General features: G+C 37.7%; 1 protein-coding gene across 7 annotated transcripts in view; it reads left to right on the top strand.

Moving 5' to 3' along the window:
• Window positions 1-18051, top strand: part of TTC3 (tetratricopeptide repeat domain 3) — a 141563-nt gene that overhangs the window by 5436 nt on the left and 118076 nt on the right. For 3 of the 7 annotated variants that reach the window (XM_060098493.1, XM_060098488.1, XM_060098490.1), the window contains exons 2-10: window positions 7573-7727; window positions 8475-8517; window positions 8835-8985; window positions 9457-9544; window positions 10773-10826; window positions 11941-12061; window positions 14322-14407; window positions 15468-15562; window positions 16679-16741. The exons of 2 other annotated variants lie outside the window; for them this stretch is intronic. In XM_060098493.1, the coding sequence (XP_059954476.1) occupies window positions 7584-7727; window positions 8475-8517; window positions 8835-8985; window positions 9457-9544; window positions 10773-10826; window positions 11941-12061; window positions 14322-14407; window positions 15468-15562; window positions 16679-16741 (845 nt within the window). In that variant the 5' untranslated portion in view covers window positions 7573-7583. Of the gene's footprint in view, window positions 1-4735; window positions 4929-7572; window positions 7728-8474; window positions 8518-8834; window positions 8986-9456; window positions 9545-10772; window positions 10827-11940; window positions 12062-14321; window positions 14408-15467; window positions 15563-16678; window positions 16742-18051 lie in introns of those variants that run through there. 2 more of the 7 variants (XM_060098491.1, XM_060098492.1) reach the window with 2 other exon arrangements.

Below are 18051 nucleotides of genomic sequence, written 5' to 3'. Positions count from 1 at the left end.
TTCCCCCTTAAACATGTTTGTTATGAGCTTCTATAGATACTCTTTATTAAGTTAGGGGAATCTTTGTTTGCAGTTTTGTCACATGCTTTTCTGCATCTGTTGACAATATCTTGTGGTTTTTCTCCTTTAATCTGTTAAGTAATAGATTCCAATTTATACATTTAAAAATTCTTAATTCTCTTACATTTGTTCCTAAGATAAATGCAAATTGACCTTGATGGACTGTCTTTTTGTGAACTGGATGGAGTTTGCTAGTATGTTATTTAGGTTTTTGTATTTGTTTATGAATGAAATCACCTGTTGTTTTTCTTTATTGACTATCTTGTCTGATTTTGGTTTTCAGGTTACACTGGCTTTATGCCATTTGCAGAGTAGTTCCTTTTTTTCTGTTCCCTGGGACAGTTTGGATTGGAGTGATTTGTTTCTTAAAAGTTTGGTGGCATTTATCTGTGAGATCATTTGGATCTAATTTTTTGTGTGTAGAGGACTGTAAGTTGTTGATAATTAGCAATTGAATAGTAATAGGACTTCAGGTTTTCCATTTCTTTTAGTCAGTTTTGGTAAATTTTATTTATTTTTTTTTTTAAATTTATTGGCATCAGGTTCATGATATTGTCTTAATTCTCTTTAATCTCTTTTACTTGTAGTTATGTTCCCTTTTCTCATTTTGAGTATTATTTGTGTGTGACTTTTTTTCATTAATTTTGCCAAAAGTTTGTCTATTTTATTAATCTTGCCAGAGGATGAATTTTTGGCCTAATTTGTTCTATTATATTTTTGTTTTTTAGTTCATCGATTTTTTTTCTCCTTTATGATTTCCTTCCTTTTCCTTCTTTGAGTTTATTGTTTATTATTTTTCTAACTTAAATTGCATGATTAACTTACTATTTTCAGCCATTCCTGTTTCCTACTATAAGCATGTAAAGCTATATGCTTCCTCACAGTTCATTTTTGCTTTATGTAACATGGTTTAATTTATGGTATTTTCATTAACTTTTAAATTTACGTATTATTAAAATTCCTATTTTGATTTCTTCTCTGACTTATGTGTTTTAAAGTTTTCTTTAAAATATGCTTTAAAATTTCCAAATGTTTCTTCATTAACATTTTTTCCTTTTCATTCATTTCTTAATTGTGTTGTCAGAGAATGCATTGTATATTTTATCTTTCTAAAAACATTTGTTTGCCCTTGCTTTATGGCCTTGTACATAGGGAATTGTGATAACTATTCTGTGTGTTTACTTGTGAAGAGTATGTATTCTCTAGTTGTTATGTATGTGTTAGATCAGGCTTGTAAATTGTGTTGTTCAGACTGTCTATATTAATTTTCAGTTGTTTGACCTATCATGAGAGAGATGTAGTCTTCCACTGTTACCTTCTAACAGACTTCCTGTAGTTCTAACAGTTTTTCTTTTTATGTATTTTGAGACTATTTGATTAGATACATGCAAGCTAAACATTGTTTTCCTAGTGGGTTGAACCTTTTCTGTTATGTTGTGGTTCTCTCCGTGCTTAATTTTGTTTTTTGTCTTAGGGTCTGTTTGGTCTATCCCACCTTTCTTTTGGTGGTAATTTACCTGGAATAAACTTTTTCTTCATTTTCATGTCACTTTTCTTATGTCCTTAGATTTTAGGTATCTCTTACGAAGAATATATTACTAGATTTTTTTTTTAATCTAGTCAGGTAATTTATGATTTTTAATTGGTACTTTTAGAAGTTAGTTCAGGTCTCTTGGTGGTCAACTCATTTTTTAAATCTAAAATTATTTTTATTTTACCCTTGTTCTTGAGGATAATTTTGATGGGTATACAGTTCTAGGTTGATGCTTTATTTTCTGTTTATATGGTAAATATATTATTCTACATGCAAAGTTGGCTGCTGCCAGTTTTATTTATTTTTCCTTCTGGCTGCATTGGATTTTCTGTCTTTGGTTTACATCTTCACTTATAAGTCTACATGATTATTACTTTTTTTTTTTTTTTGCGGTATGCAGGCCTCTCACTGTTGTGGCCCCTCCCGCCTCGGAGCACAGGCTCCGGACGCGCAGGCCCAGTGGCCATGGCCCACGGGCCTAGCCACTCCACGGCATGTGGGATCCTCCCGGACCGGGGCACAAACCCGTGTCCCCTGCATCGGCAGGCGAACTCGCAACCACTGTGCCACCAGGGAAGCCCGATTATTACTTTTTATTCGTCCTGTTTTGGATACATGTGTTTCTTTTTTTTTTTTTTTGCGGTATGCGGGCCTTTCACTGTTGTGGCTTCTCCCGTTGCGGAGCACAGGCTCCGGACGCGCAGGCCCCAGACGTGCAGGCCCAGCGTCCGTGGCTCACGGGCTCAGCTGCTCTGCGGCATGTGGGATCTTCCCAGACCGGGGCACGAACCCGTCTCCCCTGCATCGGCAGGCGGACTCTCAACCACTGCGCCACCAGGGAAGCCCTACATGTGTTTCTTGATTCAGAATTTTGACTTCATGAGGTCTAGAAGATTCTGAGCCTTGTGTTCTTTAAATACTTTCTCTCTGATTTTATCTATTTTCTCCTTCCGGAAGTTTAACTGGATATATATGTATTAGACTGTCCAGATCACTTACTTTTCATCTTTCATATTTTTCATTTCCTTGTATCTTTGCCAGAACTTAAATTGCTGGGTAATTTCATCAGGCATATGTTCTTGTTCATCAGTTTTCTCTTCACCTGTGCCTGATCATCTGTTTGACCCATGTGTTTTATTTTCCTTTACTTTTAACAATTATATTTTTAGTTTCTTAAAGTATCACTTGGTTCTTTTTTAGCTATACCCAGTCATTTTTTATAATCTCATGTTGCTTGCTCATTTTTTTGAATCTATATTCTGTAGACTGGCAATCCCAGTGTTTAATGTCCTCAGGGGTCTAAATTTATTGCTTGTTTTTTCTGTTGCCTTCCTTGTGGTGCATTGTCACCTCCTATGCTTAGAGATTTTCAGTTATGAACTGTTGATTGATCTTTCTCTGTGGGAATTTTGAGAGTCTGTTTTGGGGGTGCTTTCCTTCTGATAGGATTTGCTTTAGCTTTGGCTGGGAGCTTTACGTGGGATCAACCTTTCAGTTTTCTCACTTTGCTTCTGGCCCATGATCCCACTATTGCTCTTGGCATTATGATTTATCATGGTTGACTGTCAGGTTTAGTTTCTAGCTAGAGGTTTGTTGCTTTGGGGGGAAATGGTGGTTTTAAATGTTGGCTATTTCTATGAGCTCAGCAAAATTTTAAAAATCTAGCATCCACTTTGTTTTGCAGTCATGGGTGCCCCATTAGTCCGTCATAATTGATGGGCTCAGAAGTCTTTCACATTAGTACTTAATTTTTGTAGTATATTCATTTTAGTATGTGTTAGGAAAAAAAAATTCTGTCCTACCAAACTTAAGATTTCTTGGTGGTAACAAACTTTCTATTAAAACAAGTTTACATCTGAGTTAAAAGTTGAGTTAGTCTAAATAAAAATACTAAATAGGTAACAGTACAGTGGATAAGTGGATTTGGCAAAGTTTTCTACTTTGGGGTATGCAAATTAAAAATTTGGGCAGCACTGAGGTAGGGAATCAAGATGAGTAGGACACAGTGTGCCCTCTGGACATAGTGAACCTACAGAGAGAAACCTGTAATGACCGAATGGTATGAAAATTGCTGTCAAAAAGATACGAGCAGGGTGCTCGGGGCTTACAGAGAAGCGGTGCAAAAATAAACTTGGTGGTAGTGAGAAGTTCAGGAGATGCTTCCTGGAATCGAGTATTAAGGACTGGTAGGCATTCTGGTTGCAGAATAAGGTTTGTTTAGAAGTGACAGGCAGCTGAGTACGACTGGCTTCTACGTTGCATGTCATGGAGTGACTAGAGAAATGCAGGAACAGGATCACAAAAGGCCTTCTGTGCTATAGTAAGGAGTTTGGACTTTATCCTGAAGATGATGAGAAGCTACTGAATTAGTTTAAGCAGTGAAGTGTTATGATCAGAGTTTTAGGAGATGTCGAGATTGAAGGCAAGTCACCAGTTAGGAGACTGCTTGTTTAAGTAGTTCAGAGGAGAAAAGATGGAGCTGCAACCAAGGCATTGGCAGTGGGCATGAAGAGGTGTATGTGTGCTAATTTTGGATTCCTTAGAGGAGTCAAAAGGACAGGACTTCATGGTCAGGTTGGTTAGGAATGTTGAAGGAGACTGGGGGAGTCTAGATTGACTTCCAGATTTCTGTTTTGGGTAACCAGGTGGCATGTAGAGCAATTAACTGGTAACATACAGAAAGAGGAAAGAACTTGGTTTCATTTGTTCTTGAGGAAAAAGATAAGTTTGTTTTTGAACTTACTGAATCTGAGAGGCTTGTGGGACATCTTGGTTAAGACCCAGTAGCAGTTGACAGGGAGGGTCTAGAAGTCATGAGATGCATCCCAGCCTGGAGAGATTTGAGAGTCTTCAGCATTTGGACATGTCAGCCGTGGTTTGCTACAGTGAGTATGAGGTAATTTAAAGTAGTACACAGATAAAAAAATTTTAATAGTTAGGACTTTAACGTGTCTGAAAAACGTAAGCTGTATCTCAAACCTATAATATCATGGATATTATCACTTAGGCCAAGTGAGCCCCAAAAGAAGAGAATATTAAGTAAATAAAATACAAGGGATCTGTGGAAATGGCAAAAACTGTGGCGAAGCTATGCAAATGATGGAAGTTCAGAAAGTGCTGTTTTAAGCCATGGGTATGGTGGATAAGGTCACCCAAGGAGAGAGTAAGCGTGAGAAGAAAAGAGAGTTGACATTTGGGTGGCGGGGAACGGAGAAGAAGAGCCCCTGGAGACTGAGGAAGAGCAGCCAGAAGAATAGGAGGAGAACCAGGAGAAGATGGTCTTTGGAGTCCAGATGAAGAGTTCTGAGAAGGAGGAAGTGGTCAACAGCGTCAAGTAAGTTGTAAGCTGACAAGTGCTCTTTGGAATTAGCAATGAAGGGAGGCCATTTAGTTAGAGGCATCCAAATAGCGGATTAAAAAACCATTCATCTCATATGTTAACGATAGCTGATATTTGTAGCGTTTCCTATACACTGTGTGCTATTAAAAGCACTTTAAATGTGTTAATGGATTAATCAGATAGGTAGGATTGCTGTCCTCATTTGATTAAGGGAGGAAACTGAAGCCTACAGAGGTTAAGTAACTTGTCCAAGATCACACACTCAGGAAATAGGAGAGCCAGGATTCAAGCCCAGGCAGTCTGGTTCCAGAGTCTATGCTCTTAACCACTATGCCGCATCGCCTCTCTGGTTAAAACAAAACAGAAAATAAAAATAACACCAAGGTCGTAATTACGGTACAGTGGGCGTAGGGCATGGTATCAGTGAGATATGCCAGGCTGTGACTGACCAGCATGGTGTCACAGGGGCTCAGTCTGCCAGGTATGAGCACGTTAATTGTATTGTAACTGATGCCACGATGGTGATGTGTGGGCTGGGACCGACCGTTCTTGGCTCTTTCTGTATTCACATACGGAAAACATTTGCGAGACAAATGAGTTTAGAAGTGTATATATTTCCCAGAATAGCATATGTCCCATATTATGTGCCATACTTTGGGTGCTAAAATGTCTTTTCATTTTTTCCAGTCATTGTTTACTTTTGGAGTTAAATTCTCTAAACTCTGGAAGTATTGTTCATCCAGGACAGGTCAGGTTCCGGACATTGTAGATATCCAGGCTAGTGGAAAAGGTCGCTAACGACTTTATTGAAGCAGCTTCCCTTAAATGGTGGAAGTGGAAACCCAGTATTAGAAAAGTGAAAATAAAGGAGAATGGAGGATTTGAATGGCAGAAAAGGAAGAATTCTTGATGAGGTGGAAGAATTCTTGATGAGGTTGAAGAATGTGGTAGGAGATAGGGGAAACGTTAAGTCGTAATGATTCCTGGGTGTGGTTGGAGAGGAACTAATCAGAGTTAAAGATTTAAAAACTGGTTTAGACCTGGGCAGTGGTCCAAGGTGTGGCCTTGTGAAGGAAGAGCCTAGGTGAGGTGGGCCGCGAATTTCATTTCAGTTGAGAAGGTGGTCGCACTGCAAGGCTAGAGCCCCGAAGGGTTGTCCACACGGACGTTGGTGTGACCGGAATGATGACTGGAGGAAAGAGGCAAGCACTGTGACCTAGTTGCCTGTGTTCTTAAACATGACAACAGCCAGGAGGCAGCTAGACGGCAGTGACAGCGCAACGTAGATCTAGTGAAATACAGTGTTTGAGAGGAAACTGGAATCAGAAGACCTAGGTTTGAATCCTGCCTAGCTTGGTGACCTTGAGCAGATGAGTTTTGCTCTGCATGTTTTCCATCTGTACAGTGACCGTGATAATAATTGGGCCTGCGAAGAATTGCTGTGAGGATCAGTGAGATGGTATGTGTAAAACGCCTGGTACAACGTAGGACAAATGGTACCGGCAGTTTGCTGGGAAGGTGGTCATTGGTCTTCACTTCTGATATTGTGAGGTTGTTGTACAGCAACATAAGAAGAAGGATGGGCATAAGAAGAAGGATTACTTAAAGAAACAGATGTGTTTTCCAAGGACTGATGGTGGTCTTGCTTAGGAAAAAAGAAACTTGGTTTATCATAACAGTAGTGGGATAATAGTGATGAAGTGAATGGGTATAAAAAATGGTGTTAATGGTGGTGCTGGTGATGATAGGAAAAGAAAGCCACTACTTGGGCAAGAGTTACAAGTAAGAAAATGCTGCATTTTCCAGTGATATTTAGGTTTTGTAGCTATTCACTGATAGCTATACATTTTTGTTATTGAACTTTCTTCAGGGGACCACACTTTACTCTGAAACTCTAGCCCTAATTCCCCGTCCCCCCACTGAAGTACTTGTTTGAAGAGCATGGTCGCTGATAATGTAAGGGGCCTTGCCGTGCTGCTGTGGCTGTTGTGAGAGCGTTAGGAGCAGCGATTGCTGGGAGGATGGCAGGTCTGGATGCGGCTGTGAGGGGTTAGGAGGCTACGTACTCTCCCTGTACCACTTCAGCCCTGCCCCTTTGCCCGAGACACACACACACACACACACACACTGAGGCATGGATAGGAGAATATGAACAGCTGAGAGGAAACCGTTTTCTCAGTGCAGTCAGGGTTTAGTTCCAGCCAGGAGGTTGAGAATGTGGCAGAGTTTCTGTATGATGAAACAGCATATTTCACAGAGGCAGGAAAAGCAGTTGGGGTAAAAGGGCAGCAGTGGAAGGATGTCTTTTGTTCATTCCTCTAGGCACATACAAAGATGAATAAGATGCCCTTACTTATCTTCCATCTAAACAGTAAACAGTTAAATTCAAGGTAGAGATGGTGACTCTTTGAACCTGACAAAAAGAAAAAATAGATTAAACTGATACTCTAGGAGAGTCGAGGGGAAAGACTAGCAAATGAGGATGGGAATCTTCCAGAGCTCAATGTTCTCACTGGAGTTATTTCCTTGGGGCGTAAGTTCCAGGTATTTTTCAGATATACTATAGAAGCTAGGAAAACTGCTGCTCATATCATCTCAAATGATTTAATTATTGATTTGGGTTTCGTTGTGTCCTTAGGATGGTGCACCATGGACGATTTTGCCCTGGGAAATTTCACTGTAGCAGATTATGCCTTGTTAGAAGAGTGCCCTTATGTGGATGATTGTGTCTTTGCCTCCGAATTTATGTCCAATGATTATGTTCGTGTGACTCAACTTTACTGTGACGGGGTGGTAAGTAGATTTCTTAACTTTTTTTTTTTTTTTTGACCACACCGCGTGGCATGCGGGATCTTAGTTTCCTGACCAGGGGATCAAACCCGTGCCCTCTGCAGTGGAAGTGCAGTCTTAACTACTGGACCGCCAGGGAAGTCCCCTTAACTTTTTGTTTTTAACGTTATGTATTCTTAAAGGTTTCTTTTTTTAAAAAATTGAGGTATAATTGATATATGACATTAGTTTCAGATGTACAACATAAGGATTCAATATATGTATATATCATGAGATCAGCACAGTAAGTTTAGTTAATGTCCGTCACCATACATAGTTATACATTTTTTTCCTTCTTATGAGAACCTTTAAGATTTACTTCTTGAAGGTTTTGTGGTATAGAGCTATCTGAGTAAAGATATTTTTGTGCTACACGAGATTTGATAGGGAGATACGTACGGCTCTTGAAGAGGTCATTTCAGACGGAGAAGTAAGCAGTGCCTCCACAAGGAGAATGTGCAGTGCTGGTGAAAGCTTGTTTTCTGACTGGAGATGAGACTAAAGGCTCTCAGGGAGAGCCATAGAAACAGACGTGGGAAAACACTGAAAAAGGCCAAAAGACTCATTGGTTGAAGATGTTGTATTCAAAGTGTAAAAGTAAACGTACTGTAAGTTTTTAGTTTAGTCTTGATAACCCTTACATTAAAAATCAAGAACTGCTACTTTTGCATGTACCAGATACAAGTCAAAAGAATTTTTTTTCTTTTTCAGGGTAGACAGTATAAAGATTATACCCAAAGTGAGGGAAACTTAGGTGAGTACTTTGGTATTTTAATTTGTTGAAACAGCTATCAAGGGAGGTTCATGCATTCACATCAACATAACAGACTTATACATCTTTACAAAGTTTATTCTTTATTATCCTTTTTCACTAGAAATTTAAAAACTTTTCTTTGTTAAAATAGAATTTTAGCTAACACTTAGATATTCTTAACATCTGAGAGGTTAAAATATTTCATCCATTCATTTCTTACCTTTCCATATCCATTTTTGTCTTTTCCCTTAACAGTGTTGATTCATTCCAAAATGAGGCACAAAATATTAATTTAAAACTTTTTCTTTTTAATTAAGAGTTTGACATCTGCACTATGTGGTGTAGTAAACCTCTTTCTATCCTGCAAGATTACTGTGATGCCATTAAAACACACGTCTTCTGGCCACTTCTGTTTCAACGTCAACACAGTTCTGTAATATCACGGTTGCACCCCTGTGTGGAGGCAAAGTAAGTTACTGCTTGTTAACGCATTTTGTATGAACAGTGGTGAGTGTGTTGCCCAGTACTGAGGAATGCCAAGTGCAGTGGAAGGCTTATGTCTCATTCTTGTATACTGTTCAGCTCTACTTTTGTTTAATAGAGTGGAAAAAGTTAATACTTGGGATTTGGATATAAATGAATAAGCATGGTAACATTATAATGAATGAAACTCTGAAGAGCGTTAGATGGTAGATTTGAAGCTGAAAAAGGAAAAATTAATATGCTTGTTTATAAATACCAGTATTATAGTACAGAAGAAAGAAAAAAGTGTAGTATTTTGTCTACCTAATAAACAACTTATTATTACCTAGAGTGAAGTAAGAGAGCTTAATTTTATTCAAATAGTTTAAATTGAGGTATAACATATAGTTAAGTGTAAGATTCAATGAATTTTATATATGAGACCCTAATCTTTTAAAAAATAAATTTGTCTTTAAGCAGTTCTCATGCTTCTGAGATAAGTTTGAAGAAATTACAACATCTTGAGTTGATGGAAGATATTGTGGATTTGGCAAAGAAAGCTGCGGTAAGTGATAGACTGTGTTCCCCTCCCGCATTTCAAGAATATAGATAGTTATATGGTATTAGGCCCATGTTACTAATTTATAGTGGCTAACGGGTAATGGTTAACCCGAGCTTATTCTGCTATCCATGAGTTTGTGCTGTGTATTTGAGAGATCAGGTAGATGGCTATTTTCCTGGTTCTGACATGACACGATGAAAACCAGGCCTGCCCCTTACCGTTAACAAATAGACATTAGAATTTGTCACAAATGGAAGTGTGCACCTGGTTCACAGAAACCTTCGCCGCAGGTTCCGAAAGTGATGGGTTCTCTCTTGTAACGTAAAATCATGCCACTGTTAGCACCACCACAACAAATATTTTTTCTTTGGGGTAAACTTTATCATGTCAGGTTTGAGGAGGTGTCCCTGTACTACACTGAGGGTTTTTTTCCCTTGAAAGCCATTTAATAATTTTTCTCATTTCAGTTGGTTATGGAGCCAAGTGTTTGTCTTGATAATTCTGATTGCAAACTTAAATTTAGAAAGGGCATTCTGATATTTATTTCCTGCAGATTAATCCTTTGCAGCAACTTATATCAGCCAGTGTAATTTTTAAAAAATTTTATTTATTTTATTTATTTATTTTTGGCTATGTTGGGTCTTCCTTGCTGCACGCGGGCTTTCTCTGGTTGTGGAGAGTGGGGGCTACTCTTCGTTGCAGTGCGCGGGCTTCTCATTGCAGTGGCTTTCTCTTGTTGCGGAGCACGGGCTCAGTGGTTGTGGCGCACGGGCTTCAGCAGTTGTGGCTCGCGGGCTCCAGAGCGCAGGCTCAGCTGTTGTGGCTCACGGGCTCAGCAGCTCCGCGGCATGTGGCATCCTCCCTGACCAGGGTTTGAACCTGTGTCCCCCGCATTGGCAGGTGGACTCCCAACCACTGCACCACCAGGGAAGCCCAGCCAATGTAATTTTATAAAAAAATTTAGGTGTAATGAACCATACATCTGAAAGTTTAAAATCCGTACATCTAAAAGTTAAACTAAATCATTTTATTATTAGAACCCTGTGTAAGACTATTTCTGACTTGTTTTAGGGTCCTTAAGAGGTAAATTGGGGATGAAAGTGCCGTAGAAAGTGGACTACTATGTACATACAGTAATATTCCTAAAATGTAGAAATTTTTTTTCCACTAGAAAATTAAAGTATGATTGGCCGAATAAGGAAAAAAATGTTTTGTCTTTTCTGTTTTGCAGAATGATTCATTCTTTATTGGAGGCTTATTGAGAATTGGTTATAAAATAGAAAATGTAAGTGTTAACATGGGAATACGATACAACCACTTTGAATAAGTGGCAGTTTTCTCACTTCTCATTGCCCCCTGTATCAATACTAGGCCCACAGAGTCAACATTTTATAGGTAGCATTTAGTAGTACTGATTTCTGTATTTTGCCTAAGCAATCTCCTTGTTTGGGGGGTTTGCATTATTATCATTTTTTTCCCCATATATGTAGTGTAATTTTGAGCCTCTTTTACAAGTTGATTGTTTTTTCTCGTTTAGATTATTTACCTGGCATATGTTCTCTCCCAAATGAAATTACTAGGCCCCTGGTATGAACATTTTTTGATACACAATTACTAGATGATCTCCAGATACATTGTAGAATCTTAGCTCCCCGACCAGGGATTGAACCCGGGCCCTCAGCAGTAAGAGCGCAGAGTCCTAACCACTGGACTGCCAGGAAATTCCCAATAAACCAATTTTTAATGCTACTGGTGACATAAACATGTACATGTTTCCCTTAAGCCTGACACCAGCGTTGATGACTTCATTATTTAATTTCTGAAATCTTTTCTGACATGAGAAGTATGAATTATACTTCTGTGAACTCTCGACCCTTTGTGAAGGTCATTGCGCTGAGTGCTCATTTGCCCAACCCTGCCCTCCTCTTGTTGCCTATATGCTTATTCTTCTCTTTGCCACAGACCATTTAAAGTACATAGTCCCTTTCGTGAACCTTAATAGATACCGTTAATCTTAAGGTAAGGATAGAAGTCCCAGTTTAGATGAGATCTGAGACCCCCTATTCACCTTGTGTTACTGTACTCTCCTGCTACCTAGGGCAGCCTCTGACCAGGTTGTAGACCTCAACTTCCAGGTCTTTAATCATTGCAGCAGCATCCTGGGCTCTGAGGGTGGCCTGAGGTTACCTGAAGATATAACATATATGAGTCTGTGGTCTCTGTTAACTTGTGTGTTGGGGTCTAGCTATTCTAGGTTGCATGCTATAGTAATGAAAACATGAGGTTGTACAAGTTTTGTAATAAGAGTCTGAAATACTATATAAGATAAATTTATAATGCCACATGTAAACTTATAATTAATACACAAATCACATTTTTCATCCCTCTTTTTGAAACAGAAAATCTTGGCAATGGAAGAAGCTTTGAATTGGGTGAAATATACAGGCGATGTAACAATTTTACCTAGGTTAGGAGCAGTTGACAATTGTTGGCCTATGTTAAGTATTTTCTTTACTGAATGTAAGTATAAATTGTTACTTGACTCAGTTTTATAAAGGTATTATTTTGGAAAATAGGATATGTAGCTATGATTTCTTGTTTATCTTAGGATTTTAAAAAACGTTTTTCTCTTATGAGTAAAAGCCTGAATAAGAGAACTTTAACCCTGTAGTTAATTTTATTCTGTATTTCCTGTCTTGATGATATCTGTGATGTTAATACTTTTGAAACATCCTAGCAAATGTATGCCATAAATTATTAATATATAATACCTAAAGAGACCACATTGGGGCTCATGTATTCTCATTCATAAGAGAAGTAACTGAGCTGAAATTATAATTTTCATTTCTCTGATGAATTTGTTATTCTTATATATGATGAAGCTGCCCTATGTATATATATATATATATATTTTTTTTTTTTTTTTTTTTTTTTTTTTTGCGGTACGCGGGCCTCTCACTGTTGTGGCCTCTCCCGTTGCGGAGCACAGGCTCCGGACGCACAGGCTCAGTGGCCATGGCTCACGGACCCAGCCGCTCCGTGGCATGCGGGATCTTCCCGGACCGGGACACGAACCCGTGTCCCCTGCATCGGCAGGCGGACTCTCAACCACTGTGCCACCAGGGAAGCCCGACTGCCTTATATATTTTTTACCTTGTGAAATATTTTTCTCTAAAATATTTGAGTGTTAGTAGTGTTTTTATAGGGATCTTGAAACGAACTATTTGGCTCTTTAGTTGATAATGACTGATAATTTGCCATTTCCATTTGCCATTTTGAGTAGAGGGCACATTTTGTACTCTTGACCTGAGTGTTAGAGAGAAATTAAGCTTAAATATGAAGACAGGTTTTTCTTTTTTTTTAAAATAAATTTATTTACTTATTTTTGGCTGCGTTGGTTAGTTGTGGGGAGAGGGGCTACTCTTTGTTGTGGTGTGCAGGCTTTTCATTATGGTGGCTTCTCTTGTTGCAGAGCATGGGCTCTAGGCTTGCAGGCTTCAGTGTTGTGGCACATGGGCTCAGTAGTTGTGGTGCATGGGCTTAGTTGCTCCGTAGCGTGTGGGATCTTCTTGGACCAGGGCTTGAACCTGTGTCCCCTGCATTGGCAGGTGGATTCTTAAGCACTGTGCCACCAGGGAAGCCCCAAGACAGGTTTTCCTGATGTTTATTGGACGGTGGGCTGTATTACGTTGATAGAGATTGTTCTCTTCCTTGTTTTGGAAGCCTTTAATTATAGCCTAGATTTTATGGTGGAAGTAAAGGACCAGTATCATGTACTGGGCACCCATTTGGGCTCGTTTCTGACTCTCTCTCTGTTCTCTATTTTTATAATAGTTCTGCCAGGTAGATGCTGTGATCCTATTTTAGAAATGAGCAAACTTTGAGAGGTTAAGTGATATTTCTTTAGTCTATTAAGTAGTAGAACCTAGATGAGAAGTCAGGTCTCTCTGATCTCAAAGTTCGGGTTTTTGTTCTATAATCTTATTCTGTCCCTTTAGTATTAGTTTACTTTATTTGGTCACTTTCCAAAATTCTTTCTTCAATCTTAAATTTTAGGTACTGCTTCTGCCTTGGAAATGAATATGTTTGGCTAGAAGCGTAACTATAGTTTTGTTGCAATAAAATTATTATTTACCACTTAAAATCTTTTTTATAGAACAGCTTAAAATACAGAAAATCATGTCTGATCAATTTTTAACATAAATTTTGGTTATTACCTACTGCATTTTAATTAGGTTATTAAATTTTTATGAGAATAATGTTTCAAAAAATGTCAAATTTTAACGTTCATGAGAGTCAAAATGTTGAATTAAGACATTTTAAATTCTTCATTTTTTAAAATATTCAACACATCTTAGAAAGTAGTTTCTCAGGTTTTTGTTTTCAGAAATTTTAGTTAAACTTCGTGCCAGGTACACCATAGCTCAATAATGTTTGTTGAATGGACTTGAGTGATTATGAGGCCTATTTGGAATGTGTTATGACAGAGCACTGTTAACTACACTTAGAACTAGAGTAGTAATAAACAAGGCTAGAAATAAAACAGATTAGATTCTTAGCACGCAATGAATCTGATGTTTTCTGGAACATTTTATCAGCTGTTTATTACAAATATATTGTTCATACATGTAAAAGATTATAAGAAACATTATTTAGAAAGTATAATATCTTGAACTTTACAGACTCAACCTACGTAGCCTGAGAATTAGAACATTAACAATACCAATTTGTTTTTTTTTAAACAAATGTTCTCTCACTCTCTCCTAAAAATAAAATTTAGACAAGTATCACATAACTAAAGTTGTAACAGAAAACTGCAATTTGCTTGAAGAATTTAAAACTCAAAGTTGTGCGGAGTGTCTAGAGGTGAGAATAAATATTTACTTGTAAGTATATTTTAAGATTTGCTTGTTAGAACTTTTATTAACACTCAGAGGAAAGTTCAGTAAAACCGCTGTCAATCCACAAGGAACTACTATAAAATTTGATAACATGTTTGAGGGAAATTTTTAATAAATTTTGATTGGAATAGTTTTTTGGAAGAGGAAGCCATCTTGATCAGAATTTTCTAATATTATAGATTTTAAGAGTTAATTGAAAATCGAAATTTGATTTTTTTAAATTAAAAGGCTTTTAATTAGTTGAAGGAATATGATTTTTCTTTGCCACCAGCTTTATTGACATGTAATTCACATGCCATACAATTCACTGATAGGAAATATGATTTTAACTAAATTTTTAAAAAGGGACTTAGGAAAATAATATTCTACTTAATTCTCTAGCTAAAGCCATTGATATAATCCAGTAAATAATAGTTAATTTGTTTATTTTGAAAATTTGAAGGTTTGAGGTGAAAAGTTTTAGTTATATCTGTAGCATCTTTGATTTCATTTTTTGTTGTTGTTGGTTGTTTTTTTTTTGTTTTTATTTCATCCTTGCTATAGGTCACCTCATTTTTGGGGGGGCAGTTAGTCTAATCAACAATGCCTATATGTTATTGATTTATATATTATTTTTTAAGCACTCAGGTTTGTTGAATAACATCACATTTTCTAACCTAAAATTAAAATTCTACTTGGATCGTATTTCTTTTCTGCATATGCAGGCATGGCAAGGTCTGTTTAAAAGTGGGCCTGCCAAATACGGTACACAAGGGGTAAATTGTTAGTGTTATTCATAATGTGATGGCTTTGTTTACTTTTTAATATCCCTTTATCAAAGTTAGCGTCGAGTCATTAGAGACAGACAGGTTTCTTTAAATGTATATTCCAAAATGTTGGGTATTGAATTCTCATTTTCTGCCTAAGTAATCCCCCAGGTTATTTCTGATATCTGAGATAGAAACCCAGAACCATTTTTCCTAAATATTGGGGTTCCTGATTCTCTGCATTTAATTGATGGGTCTTCTTTTACCTTGATTTCTCAGCAAGGAGAACTAATGAAAATGAAAGGAAATGAAGAGTTTTCCAAAGAAAGATTTGATATAGCTATTATCTATTACACCAGAGCCATTGAATGTAGGTAAGAGCAAAATAGAACAATGAGACCCTTTTTATGTGGCAGATCAAGTTAGAATGCTAGTCATTAGAAAGACACACAAGATGAGGAATTGGAGAATATCATCAATTCGCTATGCAGAATATATCTTCTCACCCGTAGATATTAGAAGCATGAGATGACCTGAGTAGATGAACTTACTAATCAAGTTGTATAACTCAAGCGAGTCAGACGAAATTGTGAATTTGCTTGTACCCTGCCCCACTTTGGTCCCAGGCTTTCCAGTACAGTGTCATCTGTTCTTTCTCGGTCTTGTTTTCCCTTCAACTAATTCCTTCCAAATTATTAACTGATAACAAAGGGTTAGTTACTAGTACTTAAGATGTCACCCATTCAGGGATTTGTGCTTTCTATGAGGGAATTTTTAAAGGGTAACAGCTGGAATTGTTGAGAGAATGCATGTGTGCTCTCTCCCTCGTCTTCTGTTTGCTCAGCTGCTAGAATTTTGTAGCATTCCTGCAAGGGTGCCTCACCTGGCTCCTACTGACATCTTAGCTGGCCCACCTAATACTGTAGCAGCCTTAGGAGGGTGCGCTGTAGACAGCTACTCTCTTTCCTGTCTTACCCGTCTCCACAGGGAATGAGTGAATCCAGGTAGCACACCACCTCTGAAAGCCTGCTGCTCTGTTCTTCTAGGAAGAGGTAGAGAAACAGTAAGAGAAAAGCAAAAAGGACAAAACTCGAAACGAAGCTGTTTAAGTTACTGTTGTAATTTACAGGCTTCCTTTATTTGAGTTCTTTGTGAAGGTGGTACAGTTCTGACTGACATAAGTATTCTGTTCTCTACAGTTACAGCATACTTGTAGTTTGCTAGTTTTTTAATATGTCTCATTTGATCCTTGCAGCAGCCCTATGAGCTAGGCAGAAAAAGTAGAACTTTCTAATCTTCATTTTGAATACAGGGAAGTTTAAGTTGGTTTGAACAAGTTACTCAGGCAGTGAAGGAACAAGAACTATATTCTTTCTGCTCTGCCACACGGATGTCAAGTTTTTGAAAATTATTTCACGCCTTATGATTTCTGTGTTACGTTTGTTTTGTACGTAATGTTCTTTACTGACGAAACATTCTTTCTTTTAAAGACCTGAAAATCACCTTCTTTATGGTAACCGAGCTCTTTGTTTTCTTCGCACTGGACAGTTTAGGTAAGTTGGTTAGCGTGCCTAATCACTGAATTGTTAGGCTACATACCTATCTTTGAGAAGTATTTCTGTTTTGCAGTTACGCAAGAAAAGTCTTCAGTAGTTCTTCGGCAGAAATAGTTAAATGCTTAGAAGAGAGCTCTTTAGGCTTTATGTATAAAGACAACAATAACAGCAACAGCTCTTCTGATTGAGTGGATAACATGCTATGCATTATTTTAAGCACTTCATATAGGTTATTTAATTCTCACAAGACGTTTAATAGATAATTATTCTCCGCATTTTACATTTGGGCAAACTCATACCATTAGTCATTAGTAATTGTGAATTGGGTTCTACCCTGCCCCATTGTTTTTCAAGCTATGATGCAGTGATGCCAAGATTTGAACACAGACCTTCTCTGGTGATGTCAAAGTCTGTGTTCATAACACCTATAATATATGACCTTCTTTTGCTCTATTAACTATTCTGTATAGTTCTGGAAGAATTTTTGCTGTATTTGTTTCCTCTATCTTGGTATGAAAAAATTAAGTAAATATCCTTCATAAGTGAAGGAAAAGAAATTTAATGGTTTAACTCTGGGAGTGAAATCATAATTAATTCTTAGTTCCTCATGGTCCACTAAGCTTTTATGTATTAGTTGAGACAGATTGTTGACACTGCACCATGATTTTATTGTCTCAGTTTAAAGTTTTTAGGACTTAAATATTAAGCATTAATGTTGAGCAGTGTAGATGACAGTTATATTTCACTGTGTCCTACCTTATTGTAAGAAGGGTTTCGGGTTGCTTCAAGAATAACACCCACTCAGTAGAAAAATATTAAAAACAAACAAAACAAACCAAAAAACCAAGTTAGAGCCTGGGATCCTTAGAATAAAGCTGCATAGGCATAAGGTCCTGCTTAGTGATTGGTTATAATTCATATTTGCATCTGACCTTTCTGTTACCCAAAATAAAAAGAGAACACCCGACAAGTTACATAATTCTCACTGACCATGAAGAAGGAGGACACCAGTTGCTCAGGTGAAACTTTTCCTGGTGTTTAGTTCTGGAAGAAGTTTCTTATATGGCTTACAAGTAATACGAACTGAGTGGTAGAGTAGAGGAGAACCTCAGCAACATTCCTGTTCAAAGGAAAACACTCCCTGAGAGTGCAGTGTTGGGTTTCATAAATAATTTTTTTCATTAAGTTTTCTCATGATGAAAGCAGAGAATATGATATCAGTTGTTGCTCAGGGAAAGCACTTACGTTGGGAGGTGGGAGTGGGGACTATAGTATATTCCAAGTATGAAGCTTTTAAAAATAACCTG

Source organism: Mesoplodon densirostris, chromosome 5 (assembly GCF_025265405.1).
Source record: "Mesoplodon densirostris isolate mMesDen1 chromosome 5, mMesDen1 primary haplotype, whole genome shotgun sequence".
NCBI lineage: Eukaryota > Metazoa > Chordata > Mammalia > Artiodactyla > Ziphiidae > Mesoplodon > Mesoplodon densirostris.
The sequence above is the reverse complement of the archived record's forward strand: the minus strand, read 5'-3'. Positions and strand labels throughout refer to the sequence as shown.